The 19135-nt window shown below is 63.5% G+C and overlaps 1 protein-coding gene across 2 annotated transcripts; it reads left to right on the top strand.

Annotated features, from left to right (window-relative positions):
* The first annotated feature begins 1448 nt into the window (after positions 1–1448).
* Positions 1449–19011, top strand: SLC6A9 (solute carrier family 6 member 9). 2 transcript variants are annotated; one of them, XM_027747169.2, is made up of 14 exons: positions 1449–1612; positions 4005–4151; positions 12673–12829; positions 12978–13109; positions 14182–14434; positions 14514–14646; positions 14974–15108; positions 15188–15291; positions 15371–15608; positions 15697–15831; positions 16136–16235; positions 16487–16587; positions 16777–16947; positions 17174–19011. In XM_027747169.2, exons 2-14 carry the CDS (start codon positions 4122–4124, stop codon positions 17384–17386), a joined length of 1902 nt encoding a protein of 633 aa, XP_027602970.1. In that variant the 5' UTR covers positions 1449–1612; positions 4005–4121; the 3' UTR covers positions 17387–19011. The 2 variants fall into 2 exon arrangements, with proteins under 2 accessions (XP_027602970.1, XP_027602966.2); XM_027747165.2 differs by lacking the exons at positions 1449–1612; positions 4005–4151 and adding an exon at positions 8504–8602.
* The last annotated feature ends 124 nt before the right edge of the window (positions 19012–19135 follow it).

Below are 19135 nucleotides of genomic sequence, written 5' to 3'. Positions count from 1 at the left end.
AGGCAGCAACCCACAAGGGCAGCAGGGATCCATGGAGACTCGTAAGGGGTGCTCCCCAAGTTGATTGGAACACCAGGAACACCAGGGGGTCAGCCCTGAGATGGGGTGCAGGGCTGTGGAGGTGGAAAAGACCAGAAGACTCTCAGTGGGTGAGATGTGGGAAGGGCTGTGCTGTTGGTGAACTTGGGGTGCTGAGCTGCACCCCTGCCATGCTCCCCAACAGATGCTGTGAAGCCCCAGGGTACAGTGCACCCCAGGAACTGGGAGAGATCCAGGGAGCAGGGCAGGGTGCCGGAGTGCAGGCACCCGTCCCAGCACGTGGGAAGCCCATTGGGAAGGAGAGGGGAGGGAGAGGAGGCCTCGGCGAGGGGCCAAGCAAGGGGCGGCCCCTGGCGCACCCTTCATGCATTACTGGAAACATCTGGCCTGGGATGTGGGGGCGTGCTCTGGCTGCACACACATGTGTGCACATGCACATGGGTATGGGCACACATTCATGCACATTTGTGTTTATGTGTACATGCATATCAGTACACGCAACCACACCCCTGTACACTCATGTTCACATGTGCATACGTGCCCACACATGCGCACATAAGTGCCCATACATGTGCAGACACACATGCACAGACACGGATGTTTACACACACATGCAGATGCAAACATGTACAACCACATGTAGGCACACACCTAGATACATGGGTGTAAGTGTACAGACTTGCATGCACACACACGTGTACATGTGCCAGCAAGCAGCATGCACAGGCAGGGGCATACAGTGTGTGACCCACATATGTGCAACAGACCCCCATACACGTACAACACTCACACTAACCTCACACATCTTGGCTGGAGCCTGTGGCCATGCCACTGCCCAGGATCACCACGGCGCTGTGCCCTGTGCGCACGCTGTGTCTGGGTGTTCCTCTGCGTGTGAAAACCCGTGTGTGCGGGGATGCGCGTGTGCCCAGTAGGAGCCTGTGTGTGCCCATGTGTCCCATGTATGTTCACATGTGCCATGGTTGCAGGCAAGCCTGCATATGGTCCTCTATGTCCACATGCCTGTGGGCTGCATGCGCACTCCCGGTGCCCACGCGTGCCAAGCGTGCCATGTGCATGCCCAAGTGTGCCAAGCGCACGGTGTGCCCGTGTGCCCGCGCCGTGCCCGTGTGTGCAGCACGCCCGTGTGTGCCGGCGTGCGTGCCCGTGTGCGCCGTGTGTACCCGTGTGCCCACGCGTGTGCGTGTGTGCCACCCGTACCCCGCGTGCCCGCGGCACCGCCTGCGCCCTCGCCCTCCGCGGTGGTGCCCGCGGTGCGTGAGCCGCGCTGCGGGCACGGGTGCGGGTGCCGAGGCGGGGCGCTGGGGAGCGCGGCGGAGCGGGGGGGGGGAAACGCGGCGAAGCGGGGGGCGGAGCACGGCGGCGAGGGCGAGAGGCGGTGCCAGCCCCCACCGACCTCCAAACTTTCATTAACTCGGCGGCAGCAGCACCGGCGGCGGCGGCTACGGGCCTGGTACGGCACCGACACCGACACCGGGCTGGGAGCGGCGGAGCGGCGCCCCCGCGGGCCCACCCGGCGTGGCGGGAGGGGCCGGGCGGCGGAATGGGCACGGTAAGGGGCGCGCACCTCCGCCGGCACCGGGCGCACGGCCCGTCCGGCGGCCGCAGCAGCACTGGGGATGGGACGGGAGAGGGGTGGGTGGGCTGCCGGAGAAGGGCGGGAAGGAGACGGGGGCGGTGGGGGCCTCCGGAGTGGCGGGGTCGGGGACATCGGGAGAGGCGCCAGGAGCGGCCACCCGTCAGTCCGTGTCGGGAGCGGGACAGCGGCATAGCGGGATGCGGGGCGGTCCCGCATCTGTTGCTCTCGGTGCTCGGTGGCGGCGCGGTGCCGGGGGAGCGCGGGGGCGCCGCGCGCAGAGCGGGACCGCCGCCGCTGCACTCCGGGAGGACGGCGGGCACCGGGGCGGCCCGGCCCGGTGGCGGGGCGGGGGGGCTGGCGGTAATTTTCCACGGGCATGTGCCGGGGCGGGGCGGCGGAGCAGCCACCACGTGGCGGCTGATGTAACCGGGCCCCCCCCGCCGCCGTTCTGCACCGGGCGGCGGCGGCGGCGGGGGGGAGCCGGGCGGCGGGCGCGTCGCGGCGAGCGCTGCCCGCGGGGCCGCCGCCGGAGCCGCCCCCGCGGGGCGGGAGGGGGAGCATGGCGGCGACAGGCCGGCCCGCTGCCAGCCTCCCGTGGGCACCGGGGAACCCCGGTTGCGGCGGGCCCGGCGGATGCTGGCAGAGGAAACGGCCTCGCAGGTGGCAGCGGCTGCTGCACCGGTGCTTCGGGCTGCCCACCCGCCGGGCAGGAAGGGACAGGGCACTCCATCCTCCGGCCCGGCATCCGTGGCCTTCCCCTGGGTGCCGCGGGCTGCCTCCCCCGCCGAGGTGTGACAGCCCTATGGGAGCCTCTGTGTGTGCCCAGGTGTCACTCGTGCCGTCTCTAAGTACGCGAGGTGCCCTGTCCTCCTGTCTGTCATGGCATCACTCAGCTCCGGGAGAGCCACCAGTGGATTGAATCCCTATCCCTGCCGGGCTGTCCCAAGGGATGCTGCATCCTCGGGCATCCCTGCATCCGTCCCAGTGCTATCCCGCTGCTGGCTTCACGCTCGCTCCTCGCTAGGCTGGGAGCCAACGCCAGTGGCATCTATGCAGTCATGGAGCCTTATCAGCGCCCGGCAGACCCCGAGGGGAGTGGCAGCCGTCCAGTCCCTTGGGCACTCTTCCCTCTCAGGACACGGGATGAGTCCTTGGTCTGAATTCAGGGCCGCAGGGCAGGCAGCTTTTGGCTGGCTGGCGATAGGTGTGTGATGATAGGTGAAGTCTGGCCACTGACCCTGCGCCTCCCACCTTTGAGAGATCCTTGTGCCATGCAAGGAGTCAGGCTTGTGTCAGTGATGACATCTTGGCTACCGTGGAAATGCAGGCACTTCTGGAGAAGGCATTGGCAGTGGGGTGCGGTATCTGCTGGCAGCAGCCTGTCTGCACTGGAGGGGCTGGGGGCTCGCCCCACATCCCCTAGCTTCCTGCCCCTTATCTCCACTGCCCATGCTCCCTCCCCATGACTTAAGGGCCACGTTCGCTTCTGCTGATCACTCCAGACTCATGGCAGCCTGGGGATAGGCCCTGGTGTGTTTGACTGCTGGTGGTGTGGTCAGGGACCCTCGGTGGGGGTCAGGGGTCCTTTAGCCACCAAGGGCACCAAGCACTGATGTGGGTTCTGCAAACACCGATGCTGTTGCACAGACAATCAGATTGGTGTTTTGCAAGACTGTCCGTCCCTCCTGGCGAGGTCAGGCCTCAGTGTTCCCCTGGGGCCTCCAGCAGCCCCAGGCTGGGGCAGGGGTAAGGGCCGGGGAGGCAGCTGCCTGTGCCCTGTTCAGCAGCACCTGGCACCCGGCAGAGCCCAGCGGCTCGGCCCCCCTGTGCTGCACGTGCATGAGATGCACCGGGGCAGAAGGCAATCGTTTCCCATCTGTGTCCTGCGCGGCAGCTGAGCCCTGCACTGGCCCCGCTCAGCGCCCAGTCCCGGCGCTGTCGTGTGCCGCAGCCACTTCAGCTTCAGCTCTCGCTGGGGGAGAGCTCCAGGGGCCCCCACTCCTGCCCGCGGCCCCTGACACCCACCTGCTGGGGGGCCGGCAGCCAGCTGCCCGCAAGGTCGTCCGTCCACACCGGGTAAATCTTTAACTGCTTCTTGGGAAACACCTGGGAGCCGCTGCTCCTGTGGGTGCCAGGGGGTTCAGAGACGCTGAAGGGGGTGGGAGCCAGCAGGAAGAGACCCCACCAGCAGCCCACCTGGCCCCGGGCCCGGTGTCCTCCACCAGCCCCACTACCCAGTGGGCAGGTACAGGGGAGCAACTCGTCTGGCACAGTGCCCTGGTTCCTGGAGGGAGGGGGAGGCCTGGGGGGGACGTGCCCACCCCACCAGTCACGTCTCTCTTGGTGTCTTCTCCCCTCTGCCCAGCTTGCTCTGACGGTGGATTGAAGCACACTAGTGCTGGTGGCGCAGCCAGCGTGACGGAGAGTGGGCAGGCGAGGGACCCTGCACTGGGCAGCCGGCACCGTGCTCCAGCCTCCAGGAATGGCCGATAAGTGCAGCGAGGGGCTGCTGGTAAGTGCTGGGGTGGAGGGAGCGGGCTGATGCACGCCACTGCCTCGGGCACCCAGAGAACCAGGGGGCAAGACACCGGGGCTCCTGTAGGGCTTGATGCCGTTCTGGGGCCCCCAGTCGGGGCTGTGCCACCTCGGTGCTCCCCCAGCATGATGACTGCCGGGCTGGTGCTCTCTCTGCTGCCTGTGGGGCTCCTTGGGTGCGGTGTCTTGCTGTGCCTGGAGATGCTATCGCCCATCTCAGGCGCTCTGCCCAGCCTTATCATCTGCCCCAGCTCTCCAGGTGGGCGGCTCCACAACCTGCTGTTGGCAAAGGGTGCAGGGGCTCCTCCATGCCAGGTACCCCCAGAAGGGCGTGGATGTGGCTGCTTCCCCTTTGCCTCCATCCAGCGGGCTCTCCCGGACTGGGCTGGTAGGATGGTGTGCAGGCAGGTTTCTCCAGGCACTGGTGTAGTGCCTGATCCTCCATCCTGACAAGCGATATGTTGCAGGATGCTGTGGGCTGCCAGGCACTCACCTGCACCAGGGATGGCTTCGGTGTTCTGGGCAGATGCGGGATGTGCCCACTGCATGCATGTCTTTGTCAGAGGGCTGCGATGGCCCCGTGCTTGTGGCAGCTCTGCTGTGCAGTAAGGGGTTTGGGAGCCCCAAGCTCAGGTTCCCATGACAGGCTGTTGTGCTGTGTTGGGCAGGTGAGCCCAAGCTGGGCTTGGCTTTTACCCTTTTTCCCAAAGGATGGGAGCTGAACGCTGGGATTGACACGGTCACCAGGCCCTCCCCTTCCCGGGGGGCTTCCTGAAATAGCTGCACACTCCAGCCGCAGGGCTGGGAGCCAGGATTTGCCTGGGAAGCCAAGAGCCAGGGGAGCGGCATGCTCCAGCAAGCGCTTTCAGTGCACTCGCGTGCATGCGGCTTCTCCGCTTGTGTGTCCCAGCGTGGCCCCACTGGCTGTGCCTGCAGTGGGGAGCCCAGCACCCATCCTGCCACAGTGGAGAAGGGATCAGGGCATCTGGTGGGATAGGAGGGCAGATTTCTCCAGGAGAAACCCCACGCTGGGAACAGGGAGGTGCTGAGGATGTATCTGGGCACGATCAGGGGTCTGTCATGGGGATGCACTTCTGCACATGGTGCTTGCTGTGACTCCATGCTGCTGGTGTTTTGTTACCCTGTCCAGAGTACTCAGCATTGCACCAGGATGAGGGCTGAGCCTGACATGGGCAGCAGAGAGCCAGAGATAAGAGTGCCCACCCACTCTCAGTAAATCTTTAACCTGCTTCTCGGAAGTACCTGACCAGCCCACCCCAGGGCCAGGGTGTCAGATGCAACAGGGTCTGACACATGCTGTGTTGACTCCCCTGGCTCTCAGCCCTCTTTTCAGGGCTCCTCTGTTTACACAGTGCAAGGATACCCCTGCACAGGGATGGAGTGTGCTGCTATGGAGGCTACAGGGAGAAGAGCAGGTCCCTGTGAAAGCATCTTTCCTCCTAGAACATCCCTGCATCCTGAGAACCTCAGGAGGAGCTGCAGCAGGCCAGGCACTGGCTACTGAGCTGCCTGGGTCCCTGGAGAAGGGAGCTAATCTCCTTGGCCTGTCTCCAGGGCCCTGCCAGTAACCTGGCAAAGCTTGGTCCCTGCCTGTCCTCTCATCCCTGTCTGCAGGTGCAGCTCCTACCCCCCCACCACCACCTCTGTCAGGCTCCTGCCGTGCAACCACTGCCCAGCGTGGTGTGTGCAGTCTCTGGGGCCAGACAGGTGCAGTGGGACCTGGGGTGCCCGCTGTGTCACACCTGGGGAGGGACAGGGGTGATGGAGGCAGCAGCTGGGTGATGCACAGCTGTGCCTCAGTTTCCCCACCTGAGGGCTGGGGCCTGGGGAATGGCGGTGCTGTGTCCTGCTTTTGCAGGCTCTGTGTTTTGCGGGCACCCCTGTGAAGCTCTAAATGCTCACTCCAAAACAGCAAGCGACGGGGGGGAACCCTACTGTTCCCAAACCCCACAGATATCCTGACAGCAGATGCCCAACGGGGTGCAGGGCACCTCCTGGAGCTGGATCAGTCCCTGTGTGGCTGGGCAGAGGGAGTCCCTGTGGGGCCACAGGGAAGCAGGGAGGGTCTAGCAGCCTCTCCCTCTCTGGCCTTTAAGGACACTTTGTTTTGTTGTTCTCAGGGTGCTTTGTTCAGGCTCCAGCATTGCCAGTGGCTCCTGACTCCCAGGGCTGCCTTGCTGGCACGGCTGGGCAGCCTTTGGCCGCAGGGTGCCCAGCTCAGGTAGGCTCCTGTGGTCACCCAAGACCACCCTGGCTGGACACTGGGGTGCTGCTCCCACTGACCTGCTGGGGGTTAAGGGCTGGGGGGGCTCTGCCTGTCCCAGACACCCCCAGCGGCGCAGTGCCACCGGCCAGCAGCAGGAGCTGCGGAAGTGGCTTTTGGCTGCAGGAGCCCTTCCCGGAATACCAAGGGGCAGTGATGGGGGGGGCTGGCGGGGGATTTTTCTGCCTGAACGCCCTGGGAGAATCATGTCTGCCCTAGTAGAATGGGGCCAGAGAAAGGCAGCCCTGTCGGGAAGCACTCAGCTAGGGGATGTTGGCCCCAGGGCAGGTCCCTGGGTATCACTCCTGCCCCTGTCACCCTGCAGCCCTGTCAGGGGACAGTGACAGGGGCTGGGAGACCTGTGACCATACCCCATGCACCCGTCACCCCCGTGTCTAGTTCAGCCTCAGCAGCACCAGCCAGCCAGGGTGGGGACCAGAACGCCAGGGAAGGTGAGGGTCCCAGTGCAGGCCCTTTGTTTCCAGTGGTGTGTCTCCATGCAGCTGGCTGTCCCCTCTGTCTGCTGGCTGGTCTGCCAAGGGAGCGGCACTTTGCTCCCATGGGCTGACACAGGGCCTGGCATCCCCAGGATGGGGCTGTGGGTTCTGCTGTGCTGTGCTCAGGCTGCTGGGGGGGGCAAGAGGGGCAGCGTGCCCGGGGCAGGACACCCGGTGGTAGCACGCAGGTGGCTCAGGCAAAGTGATGCAGCTGAACTGGGGCACAGAGGGATGCTCACAAGGTGCCCACACACCTTGTAGGATGTCTGGGCACAGAGGTGCCTGGTTGCATGTAGGGCATGACTGGGCTGGGATCACTGGGGCTGGCACAGCGTGGGATGGCTTTGGGCTTGCACACATCCTGGGGACCGCAATTGGGTGCTGCCATCCCATGGGTGGGGCACGTCCCAAGCTACTGGGTGGCTGGTGCAGGACAGGGACAAGCACTGGGTGCTGGCATGGGGGGGGTTGAGCGCCCGCCCCACACACGTGTGCTGTTCACGTGTGCGCCCACGGCCGCCACTGCCCGGACCCCAGATGGTCTTCCGAAAGCGCCGGCCCGTCTCCCCGCCCTCCATGCACCATCATGCCTCGCTGGCGCCTTGGCCACACTCCCCAGCCGGGACACAGGGCTGGGAGCAGCTGGGGAACCCCGAGCCTGGCTGGGGGGCACCCTGCGCCTGCCCTCCTATGGGACACAGCACCCCACCAGGGTCCCACCCCATGCTGGCACAGGGGTGAGCAGGGAGGTTGTGGGGTGCCTGGGCAGCGGAGGGGTCGTGGCACAGACCTCCTGCCAGCCAGATGGTCCCCTTCGGGGCATTGACCTTGTGAGGGTTGCCATGGAGACCCCATGATGTCGCCAGCAGTATGACGTTGAGTGAAGTAGCATGGCACCAGGTTGGGGATGTGCCAGCAGACAGGCTTGTCCCTGTGCCCCTATCCCCAGGCGGGGCCATGCCCTGTCCCTGAAGCCCTTGAGTGCACAGTTTTGTGGTTGGGCAGGCAGGGTCGGGCAGCTGCGTGGATGATGGGCATAGGGGCAGGAATGCATGTGTGGGGCAGGGGGTGATGGGGCATGGGAATGGGGGGCTCTTAGGGAACGTGGCCCTCTACCATGCTCCAAGAGCAGCTCCTGGCCCCGGACAGACGGGCTGCAGTGCCCACTGGGAGGGCAGTGCTGCCTGCTGGAGCGTGTGGGGCTGCGAGCAGCTGGACCCTGCTAATGAGGCCTCATTAAGTGGGACAGGGCTGAGCCTGCTGTGCAGCCTGCGCTGTCTTGCCCTGCCTGCGCCGGCCAGGGAGGGCACCTGGCTTGTGGGGGTACAGCTTGTGGGGGTTATGTAGGCACAGGGGTGCCTGCGGTGAGGGCCAGGCAGGATGGTGCCGGGGCAGGTGGCGTGGTGGGGCACCGGTGCCGTGTCGGGGCAGGCGACAAGGGGCCGAGCCTGGCCGGGAGGCAAGTGGGGAGCAGTGCCAAGCACTGGAGGCAGTGGGCGGGGGAAGGCGGGAGGGTGGGCGGCTGCTGCGCCGGAGCCCGAGGTGCCAATGAAGCTGGGGACTCACCAAGCCATCCAGCCTGGGCCCCCGGATGGCAGCTGCGAGCAGCGGGGCCCCCTTGGACCCTCTCAGCAGGTCAGCGGGCAGGTGAGAACAGGGTCTGGGGGGCAGAGCGGGGGGGCCAGGCTGAATGGTGGCTGTGCCAGTGCTGTCCCCCCACCACCATGGCTCTCCGAGACCCTTTATTCTGGCTGTGACGGCTGTGCAGTGCTGAGCCACAGCTGCAGATTTGTGCCATGGCATGCTGGAGAGGTACCCCCAAACCCTACAGCCAGGGACATGGGGTGCTCCAGGGGAGGGAGGGCACAACATGGCACCAAACCCCTCCGTGGCCTTGTGTGTGCTGGGAGCAAGAGGAGATTGTCTGACAGTTGTGTGTTTGTTGACTCTGGAACCTACTGATTTTGCAAGAGGTGCACAGCACCTGGGTTGAGGGTGCAGGGGCAGAGTATAGCAAAGATCCTCCTTCTCCCCTCCCCATCCTCTTATCTTTCATGGGCATCAGTGAGCAATGTCAAAGCTTGCCCTGGTTCCCCGTGGCATCTCGGGGCAGCACTGGTGCTGCTGTGGGTGGCTGGCAGAGCACACTCAGGGCTGTCACTGGGGCTGGACAGCCTCCTGCACTGAGAGGTGGTGAGGGCTGTATAACACTGCTGGGAGGTCCTGGGATTTGGACATCCGCCTTGTCACTGCACCACCCCAACCCTGGGAGTGTCCCCTTGCCTGTGCACCCATGGATGATGCTGCCACTGCCCAAGCCATGCCGGATGCCTTTTCCCTGACAACGTGCCTCTGCTATGCTGGGGCAGAGGCAAACATGGGACTGGGCACCAAAGAGAGAGAGCAGGGAGAGTTAGGATGTGCCGGTGGGACTGGCAGAACCAGGATGGGAAGGCTGGCAGGGCACAGCAACTTCTGATGCAGGGCTGACACTTGTGGATTCATTACCCCATGTGCCAGGGACAAGGAGTACAGGGACTGATTATAGGGCCCCCAGCACCCAGGATCAGTGGACAGCCAGCGAGGGCACCCAGGACACCCCCTCTCTGAGTGACTCCATCCCTCCACCCCTGGGGACCCCCACCTCAGGCTGGGGTTCGTCTGCCCCAGGCATGCTGCACCCCACTTTGTTTCCCTGAAAGAGCCACTATTGTGGCAAATGATGCAATTAGCATCTATTTCTATCTTCCAGCAACCCCTGCCTAACTCAGTCATGACTTTGCTGCCATCGCCATGGCAGTGACCAATGACATCAGGCTGATGACATCAGGGGATGGCTGGTACCTTGCTCTGGCATTGCAGGAGCAGACCTGACACCCCAGTAAGAGGTTGGGTGGAAGAGTTGACTATCCCTCACTGATTTGGGGGGGGCTGGATAAGGCTCATACCCCACAGAGTGTCTCTGCTGGGCTGAAATACTCTGGTGTGGGCATTTTGAATGGGGGAAGAAAGAGGAGGGGGATCATGCTGGAGGTGCCTCCAGTGAGGACATCCCCTTCCAGCATAGACCCTGCCACCACCACAAGCTTCCCAGCCATAAATCAGGGCCCCTGAGGGAAGTGGGGGGCATCCGGGCACCCCAGCCAAGCTGTCATTGTGTGAGGCAATGCTCCTTAGCATGAGAAAGGCTTTGGTGCCAGGCAGGGTGATGGATGATGCCTGCCTTGCTGGGCTGGGGAAGTTTTGTCTATGGTGTACAGTGGGTTCCCTGGGTAAGGGAGGAAGGATGCCCTGGGCACTCCCCTTTTGGGACGTTTTGGATGTTCCCTTTTCGGGGACATTTGGGGTGCCTAGGGCACCTTTCCTCCCCACTGATGTTACCACCCAAGCCAGGCATCTTTTAGAGCTGCATGGGATTACATGCATGGAAAATTTGGGGCCTGGGAGCAGGACCTGGCCCCCCCAGGGACTGCATAGTTGCTGGGTGGCAGCTCTCACTTTGCTTCCCAGCTCTGTCCCTTTCCCACAGCTGGGAGAAGGGGGAGTTTCATCTTCCCAGATGTCTGGGTTCTCTCTGTCCCCCCCCTTCTTTTACCGTGTGGGGTTGGTAGGGTGGTTAATGAGTGTAAAGGACAGGGTGACCTTCCTAGATTTGGGGAGGGGGGGGTTGGTAGCAAGCCGATGGGTGCGCATGCAAGTGTTTGCGCACGTGTGCTTGCTTGTGCATGCATGGACACACGTGTGGCTGCCCCCTTATTGGGGACAAGTGCACCAAAGCCCAGTGCTGCAGGAAAGGAGGGGGGAGCAGCAGAGGCCTGGCTGTTTCATTGCACTGATGCCAGACAGCTCCAAGTTGGGATGCCCCATCGGGCATGGGGGTGAAGCTGTGCCAGGGTCACCTGAGCAGAGCAGTGGCTTGGGACAGGGATGAGGTCCCCTTTGGGCACCAGGGCTCCAGGCTGAGCCAGGACTATGCAGTGTATGTGATCCCCCCACCAGACCCTTTGTCAGGCAAGCTGGAGCATTGCCCCCCCTCCTGCTGGCTGTGCTGCTCATTAGGAGCCTCGTTAGTGTGAGCAGCTTAATCAGAGGCTTCCCAATCAGATCAGTCTGCTCAAGTGGGCAGTGTGCCCTGGCACAGGGACAGTGCCAGTGTCCTGTCCCCCCCGCCTTGGAGACCCCTTAGCCCTGCTCCTGCACAGCACCCCACAGTAAGGACTTCCCCTGAGAGGGGGCTCCCCCAGGACCTGGAGCTGCTGTGAGCTCGTTTCTGACGGACCTTTTGCTTCATGGAGTCAGGCGTGGGCACTCCCGTTCTCCTGCCGGGCACGACAGCGTATCGCCCCTGTAGCCCTTCCCAAAGTGCCCACGGTCCCCCCATCGCCCCTCTCCGCCGGCCCCGCGCCCCTGCAGCCCCCCCGCCGCCCGCGACGCGTGCGGGCCCCGCTCGCAGCAGATGGCTTTGTTTGGCAGCGCGGTGCCGGAGTCGCTGGGCATCACGTCCCGGCTGCGCCGGCCCTAATCAAATGATACGGTTAGGTGCACCGCGCCTGCTGCCTGCACCCCGCCGGCGTGAGCAGATACAAACTGACGGCTCCCATTTGTGGCCCCACTCACTGGCAGCCATCGTGGGGGGCACGCGAAGCGGGAGGCAAGAGGGGGAGCAGCGCGAGTGGGCGTGGGCGCGGGGGTGTCTGTGGTGACAAAACTGGCACTGGGGAGCTCCAACGTGCTCTTAGGGCTGCCAGCACCTTGTGCTGCTCCTTTAGGGTTGTGGGTTCTGTGGGGCTGTGGACTGGCAACCAGCACCCTCACCCCATGCACCCATCACCTGGCTTCAGGTGGAGAAGGGAGGGCTTGGGGCACCCCTGTACCCCAAAATGCCATCTGCCCTCAGCCCAACCTGCCAGGGCTCCACAGCGTGCAGGCAGGACATTATTATGAGTCCAGGGCTGTGCTGGGGCCCAGTCAAGGGGTGATGGGTGCCATCCCTGCCAGGGGTGACGGGTGCTCGTCCCGGTTGTTGTTGTCCTTCTTGGTGTGAGCTCACATTGTGCAGCAGGCTGCACAAAGAGCCCTTTCTTGCCCCCTTCTGCCCTCCCCTGTCCCCTGCAGTGAAGGACAGCTGGGCACTGGGGCTGTCCACACAGGGGACCCACCTGCATGGGACGCCCTGTGAGCTGCCCCGAGCATGGGTGCTGCACCTTGCAGAGTGCTGAGCTGGTGGCAGGACCCTGCAGGGTGCCTTTTCTGAGAAGGCACCTGGCCCCCTGCCTGCTCTAGTCACTGCACCTCACTTCCCATTGAGGGGGGCTTCTGATTCACGCCAGGGGTCCCGCAATTCCTGCCCCAGCTGTGGGCAGTGGCCACCCAGCAGGACCTCTCTCGCTGGGCGCAGGGAGGGGGGGCATGAGAACAGAGGGCCCTTTGTGCTCAGGCGCCTGAACCTGTTTTGTATGAGTTGCAGACTCTTCCTTCGCTGCAGCCGGGCTCCGGGCAGAGCCATTCATCGCGGGGGGGCAGGAGGGGGGCCACCACCGCTGCCCTCCCCCTCCTTGGCACTGCCTGTGCGTGGCGGGCAGCGGGGGGCTGGCGGGTGGGTGGGATGGAGAAGGATGCTGGGGACCACCCAACCCTGCTTGGTGGCTGTCACCCCTCCGATGGAGCTGGTGGGGGGGTCCCCAGCTGACACACCCCATGATGGCATCTCTCCACAGAATGGCGCTGTGCCCGGGGAGCGGGGCAAGCAGGACAAGAGCGTAAAGCGTGGCAACTGGGGTAACCAGATCGAGTTTGTGCTGACCAGCGTGGGCTACGCCGTGGGCCTAGGCAACGTCTGGCGCTTCCCGTACCTCTGCTACCGCAATGGGGGAGGTGGGTGTCAGGGGGACAGGGGAGTGGGGTCCCTCTGGGCAGGTGTGGGGATGTGGCCCCAGCCCCACATGATACTTGTTGGGGTGGTGTGATGCATGGGGAGCACATGGGGTCATTGCTCGCTCATCCTCTGGTTCCTGCCTTCCAGGTGCCTTCATGTTCCCCTACTTCATCATGCTGGTGTTCTGCGGCATCCCCCTTTTCTTCATGGAGCTCTCCTTTGGGCAGTTTGCCAGCCAGGGCTGCCTCGGAGTCTGGAGGGTCAGCCCCATGTTCAAAGGTAAGGAGCCGCCCGTCCCTATTGGCACATGCCAGCATGGGATGCCTGCTGTCACAGCGCCTGGCACCTGGTATGACCCCCACACACCGCGGGGTGCACGCACACCTCCGGCACAGCACCTGGCCCCGTGCAGGCACCTGCGGCTCACACAGCCCCGCACACGCGTGCCTTGCACACGGATCCCTGTCTGCGGTGCACGGATCCCCTGCGCACATGCCCCGGCCACGCTGCCCTGCACACGCAGCCCGCCTGGCGTCCCCTGCACGCATTACACGTGCCCCTGCACACGCAACGCGTCTCCTGCGCATACCCCGGCCCTGTGCTGGCATCCACTGCAGGCATTACACACACATCCCTGCATATGCCACACGTGTCCCCAGCATGTCACTCTTGCAGAGGCCACCCAGGTCCCCTGAACAAGCTGGGGGTGCCTGTGGCATGTCCAGCTGTGGGCATGCTTTTGCAGTCCTCTCCCTGGACCATAGGCAGTGGTTGCGCTGTGCCCACGTGCTTGCCCTGCCATGTCTAGACCCTGCTCCAGGTGCATCTCCTGGCATACTGGTGTGCTCCCATGCTGCCAGCTCCCCTGGCACATGCCTGCAGGCTGCCTGCCGGGTGATGTGCCCGCATGTCATGTCTGAGTACAAGCAGCCCACGCACATTCTCCTGTGGGCTCTGCATTGTGGTGTGCTCAGCCTGGGGTGCACTTCCCTGTGTTTGTGTGGCCTCTCTCACATGCCACCAGATAGCTGCAGCCCTAAAGTCCCTGTCACCAGGAGTGACCCCCAACCAGTGGTTCTGTAGGGCTGCAGACCCCAAGGGTTTGCCTGCAGCCCATGTGCATTGCCAGGGGACCCTCACCACTGCTGGGCTTGTTTGGAGGTAGAGAATCCCATGCACGTTGTTCTTTACCCCTGTGACACAGCCAGGCGCCAAGCCACAGCGTGGCTGCAAGGCTGCTGACAGCACCACATGCTGCCCACCCCTCCCATGCCACAACCCCCTGCTGCGTGCCATGCCCGTGCCGTGCCGCTGCACCATGCCGCTCACCCCTCCCCGGTGCTGTTCCCAGGCGTGGGCTACGGGATGATGGTGGTGTCCACGTACATCGGGATCTACTACAACGTGGTGATCTGTATTGCCTTCTACTACTTCTTTGTGTCCATGACGCGCGTGCTGCCCTGGACGTACTGCAGCAACCCCTGGAACACGCCCGACTGCGCGGGGGTGCTGGACGGGAACATCTCCAGCCACGCCGCCCTCAACCTCACCCATCTCCTCAACACCACCCAGAAGCGCACCAGCCCCAGTGAGGAGTACTGGAGGTAGCAGGGAGTGGGATGGGGGACGGGGGAGCTGGTGATGGTGGGGCCCCACTGATGCTGCTGTCCCGTCCACATATAGGAGGTATGTGCTGCAGCTGTCGGATGACATAGGGAACCTGGGCGAGGTGCGGCTGCCCCTCCTGGGCTGCCTCGGCGTCTCCTGGGTTGTGGTCTTCCTCTGCCTCATCAAGGGTGTCAAGTCCTCGGGAAAGGTACCTGCGGGTTCCCTCTCCAGGCCCTGCTCCCTGGGTGTGGACATGCCTCCTGTGTAGATGGCCCTGCCCTCCCTAGGCATGGCCCTTCCCTTATTGGGAATGAACCTCCCATTGTGGACATGGCCCCACCCCATCTGGGCACAGCTCCTCCCATGTAGACATGGCCCACCTCCCTGACCATAGCCCCTTCCCTGGACCATATTCTCTCTTCCTGGTCCATCACTCCACACTCTGGACCATAACCCCTCCCCCAGTCCATAGCCACACCCCTGCCCAGGCCACACCCACTGCCTGTCCCCACCCCACTGAGGTGCCGCCCCGCAGGTGGTGTACTTCACGGCCACCTTCCCCTACGTGGTGCTCACCATCCTCTTCGTGCGCGGCATCACGCTGGAGGGGGCCGTCACTGGCATCATGTACTACCTGACACCCCAGTGGGACAAGATCCTCAATGCCAAGGTGAGCAGAGATGAGGGGTGGTGAGTGGGCCGGGCAGAGCGGGGCTGGAGGCACAGCACTGACCATCCCACTGCTACAGGTGTGGGGTGACGCGGCCTCACAGATCTTCTACTCACTGGGCTGTGCCTGGGGCGGGCTCATCACCATGGCCTCCTACAACAAGTTCCACAACAACTGCTACCGGTGAGCACCCAACCACAGCACCCCCAGCCCTGCCACTGCCCCTCATATCTGCTGCTGGCCCTGACTCCTCTTCCCACAGGGACAGCATCATCATCAGCATCACCAACTGCGCCACTAGCGTCTATGCTGGCTTCGTCATCTTCTCCATCCTGGGCTTCATGGCCAACCACCTGGGCGTGGATGTCTCCAAGGTGGCCGACCATGGCCCTGGCCTGGCCTTCGTCGCCTACCCTGAAGCCCTCACCTTGCTCCCCATCTCGCCACTGTGGTCCATCCTCTTCTTCTTCATGCTCATCCTCCTGGGGCTGGGCACACAGGTAGGTCCTGGTGGGGCCAGCATGTTCGGATGGGATGGCATGGTGGGGCCAAGGTGGTGACATGCTGCCCCCTCCGCCCCATGCACAGTTCTGTCTGCTGGAGACGCTGGTTACGGCCATCGTGGATGAGGTGGGCAACGAGTGGATCATCCGCAGGAAGACCTTCGTAACACTGGGAGTAGCTGTGGCGGGCTTCCTGCTGGGCGTCCCGCTCACCACGCAGGTAGGTGACCATGGGACTGTGGTGATGGGGTGCCACTGCCATGGCCTCCTTCATCAGTCACATCCACATTGTTGCCGCCCTGGTGGTGGTGACAGCCAGCGCCTTGTCTTGCTGTGCCAACACCAGTGCTGGTACCCAGACTCAAGTGTCGCCATGCTGACCCTGGCATCAGACGTTGCCATGACAGCTGTGGTGGTGGTATTTGGGCTGTGTGTTGCTGACCAAGCACAGCATGGCTGTGCCATTGCTTTACCAACAGTGGTGGTACTGCTGGGGCAACTGTGCCAATGGGTGTGTCTTACAGGCGGGCATCTACTGGCTCCTGCTGATGGACAACTATGCTGCCAGCTTCTCCCTGGTTATCATCTCCTGCATCATGTGCGTGGCCATTATGTACATCTACGGTAGGTGCAATTGCCTACAGCTGATCAGCCAGCGGGGCTGACCCAGTCAGCCAGTGGGGAAGGGGGTGTGCTGACTTATAGCCAGTCAGCAGTTTGCTGTGTGCTAACTGGTGAGGCTGTTGGCCAATCTGGGGAGGTGTGACCTGAGGGGCCCTAGTGGGGTCCCACCGCTAGGGATCTGGAGCTGGTGGTGGGTGGGGTGTGAGGATGCTCAGGGTCCCACCTGGGCTCACAGCCACTTGCCTCCCCAGGGCACCGCAACTACTTCAAGGACATTGAGATGATGCTGGGCTTTCCTCCCCCAATCTTCTTCCAGATCTGCTGGCGCTTCATCTCACCTGCCATCATATTTGTGAGCATCACAACCATGGGGCACAGGGCCATGGGAGGAGGGGGCAAGGAGCTCACTGGGACTTGACACTCCCTGGGGAGGAGGGTACTGGGCTGCGGGAAAGCAGGGATGGGGCAGAATAGAGCGGTTGTGGGGGCGCAGAGCAGGCTGGCTTCTCCCCACTAGCTGATCCTGCCTATCCCTTCCCAGTTCATCCTGATCTTCACAGTGATCCAGTACCGGCCCATCTCCTACAACGAGTATGTCTACCCTACCTGGGCCATCAGCATCGGCTTCCTCATGGCGCTCTCCTCCGTCATCTGCATCCCCATCTACGCCATCTACAAAGTGTGCCGTTCTGAGGGGGACACACTGCTTGAGGTGGGTGGCCAGGGGCTAGACTCCCTTGTCTGTGTCCCACCTGGGACAGCCTGCAAGGCTGTCCCTCACCCCACTGCCGCTGTCAGCAGTGGCAGTGTGCAGGCAGCAGCCATGGGGCACCACATCTCTGGGCACCCCTGGAAGCTGCTGGCATGTTGGTGCAGGCTGGGGGCAAGGGAGCATGGTGGGTGCTAACCTTGCCCCCATCCTCTCCCTTTCTTCCCAGCGCTTGAAAAATGCTACCAAGGCAAGCAAGGACTGGGGCCCGGCGCTGGCAGAGCACCGCAGCGGGCGCTATGCCCCGGCATTCAGCCCTTCCACCGAGTCCCACCTGGAGGTGCAGCCCCTGCAGCCAGAGAAGGGCCAAAGTGAGGTGGCGGCTGCATCCCCCATGCAGGGCAGTAATGGCTCAGCCCACAGCCAGGACTCCAGACTGTGACCCCCCGCAATCCCTGCACCCCCTCTAACCCCTTTCACACCTTCCGCTGGCGGAGCCTGGCTCCGGGCCACACCGGACCACGGGGGGCTCTCAGCACCCACCCCCGAGACCCCACCTCCTTGCCGGTTAACCCCTCCCGCCCCCCGCCCCGTGGCGTTCGTTAACCCTCGTGTTTACGGTAACCTTTGTGCTCGACGCTGGGACAAGAGAGGAGGGGGCACAGCCTCGGGAGGGCCGGGAGCCAGAGGCACTTTGCAGGGGCCCTGTCCTGGGGGAATGCACAGGATGAGGGGGGCGGGATGCTCCCTGGCTCCCACCCCCCCTTCCCAAGCCAGGCAGCCTGCCTTGCCATGGGGCACCCTCCTGACCTTCCCATGGGGAGGACAGGGGCTGGGACCAGGGCTGGGCATGCCGAGACTGCCTGCAGCCATCCCAACCTGTATGTGCACAAGGTCATCATGGCAGGGGTTGGCACTGCAGGGACCCCCAGCCTGGGTGGGCATCCGCTGTGGCTCAGAGCCAAATGGGTCTCACAGGTGGACAGGCCCAGGGGTGGTGCCAGGCACTGAGTCGGCACAGGGAGGTGGGGGGCAAGCATGCTGTTTGCACAGGCAATGGGATCTCACGGCACAAGACACAAGCACTTAGAGCACACGTGTGCACACGTGTGTCCCTCGCAGACACAGTATGGGCGCACATGTGGTGTACGTGGGCATGAACATATGCACGGTACCCCGGGGCTGTGCAGGTGGTGAGCTGGTATGCTCCCCTCCGTGCACCCCTCCACCCTGTGGCCCCACTGGGGGCTCTGGGTGCCCTTTTGGGTGGCCAGGAATGGCCTGCAAAGCTGGGCACAGCCACAAGCAGTGTGGGCACAGCCTGATGCTGCTGCCTGCCCCGCAGTGGGGCAGGAGGCTGGGGAGTACTTAAGCCTGGCCGGGGGGTGACAGGGCAGGGCTGAGGTCCAGCTTTTCCCAGCAGCCCTAGCACTGGCAGGGGAGGACCCTCCATGGTGCTAAGGGGGAGCAGGATGGAAGGCCTCCCCCAGCTGCTGCTTAGCAAGAGGTACCAGTGGAGACACGAAGGGCTGCACCAGCCCACTCGCTCCGAGCCATCTGGGGATGCTCAGTCCCCAACCAGTATTAGTGGAGCAGGATGCACTGGCAAAGGCCAAGCAGTTTTAAATTTGTCTTCCAGCTCCAGCCAAAGGGCTTGGAGCTCTTGATTTGGGGTGAATGGGGTGAGACCCTTCCCACCCCGCTTGCTCCCCTCCCAGCCAGCACCCTGTGCTCCCCATGCTGCAGCCCCGAGGCTGACACAGGGACACGGCACAGCTTGGCACGGTGGCGGGAGGCGGTGGGCGGTGAGCCCCAGCAGGATGTTCCAGCTCCCCGTCCCGAGCCCCCCGTCGTGCCGCGGCGAGGGGCGCAGGTTCCCGCATGGTGCCCGTGCCCTGCCCCTCGAGTCACGCCGCTACTCTTCACCTCTAATTGTTAGCAATAACGCGCGCGTCCCCGGGCAGCGCTGCCTGTTCCAGTGTCTCTGGGCAGCGCTGCCTATGCCAGTGTCTCTCCTGGTGTAGAGTTCTAAAGTATCCTAGATTTTAATGAGATTTATATTCCTGAGGCTGTGTCCCGCTGTGCCCTTCTTTGGGAACCATGGTGGGGGGGGAGGGAGGGAGAGGCTGGAAAGTGGGGGAGCACATCCCACGGGTGCAGCTCTTTTCCCCTCTAATGGAAGGCATTGGCA

Source organism: Pipra filicauda, unplaced genomic scaffold (genome assembly GCF_003945595.2).
Source record: "Pipra filicauda isolate LSUMZ 115617 unplaced genomic scaffold, ASM394559v2 scaffold36_size6622888_pilon, whole genome shotgun sequence".
NCBI classification, from domain to species: Eukaryota; Metazoa; Chordata; class Aves; order Passeriformes; family Pipridae; genus Pipra; species Pipra filicauda.
Note: the sequence above shows the minus strand (reverse complement) of the source record. Positions and strands in the feature narration are given on the sequence as shown.

What these genes read in the sequence shown, in the direction of transcription:
- SLC6A9 (XM_027747165.2), top strand. Translation starts at nt 8,504, where the DNA reads ATGAAGCTGGGGACTCACCAAGCCATCCAGCCTGGGCCCCCGGATGGC. An exon ending in CTGCTACCGCAATGGGGGAG is followed by an intron (nt 12,830 to 12,977) that starts GTGGGTGTCAGG and finishes CCTGCCTTCCAG; the next exon opens with GTGCCTTCATGTTCCCCTAC. An exon ending in CCCAGTGAGGAGTACTGGAG is followed by an intron (nt 14,435 to 14,513) that starts GTAGCAGGGAGT and finishes GTCCACATATAG; the next exon opens with GAGGTATGTGCTGCAGCTGT.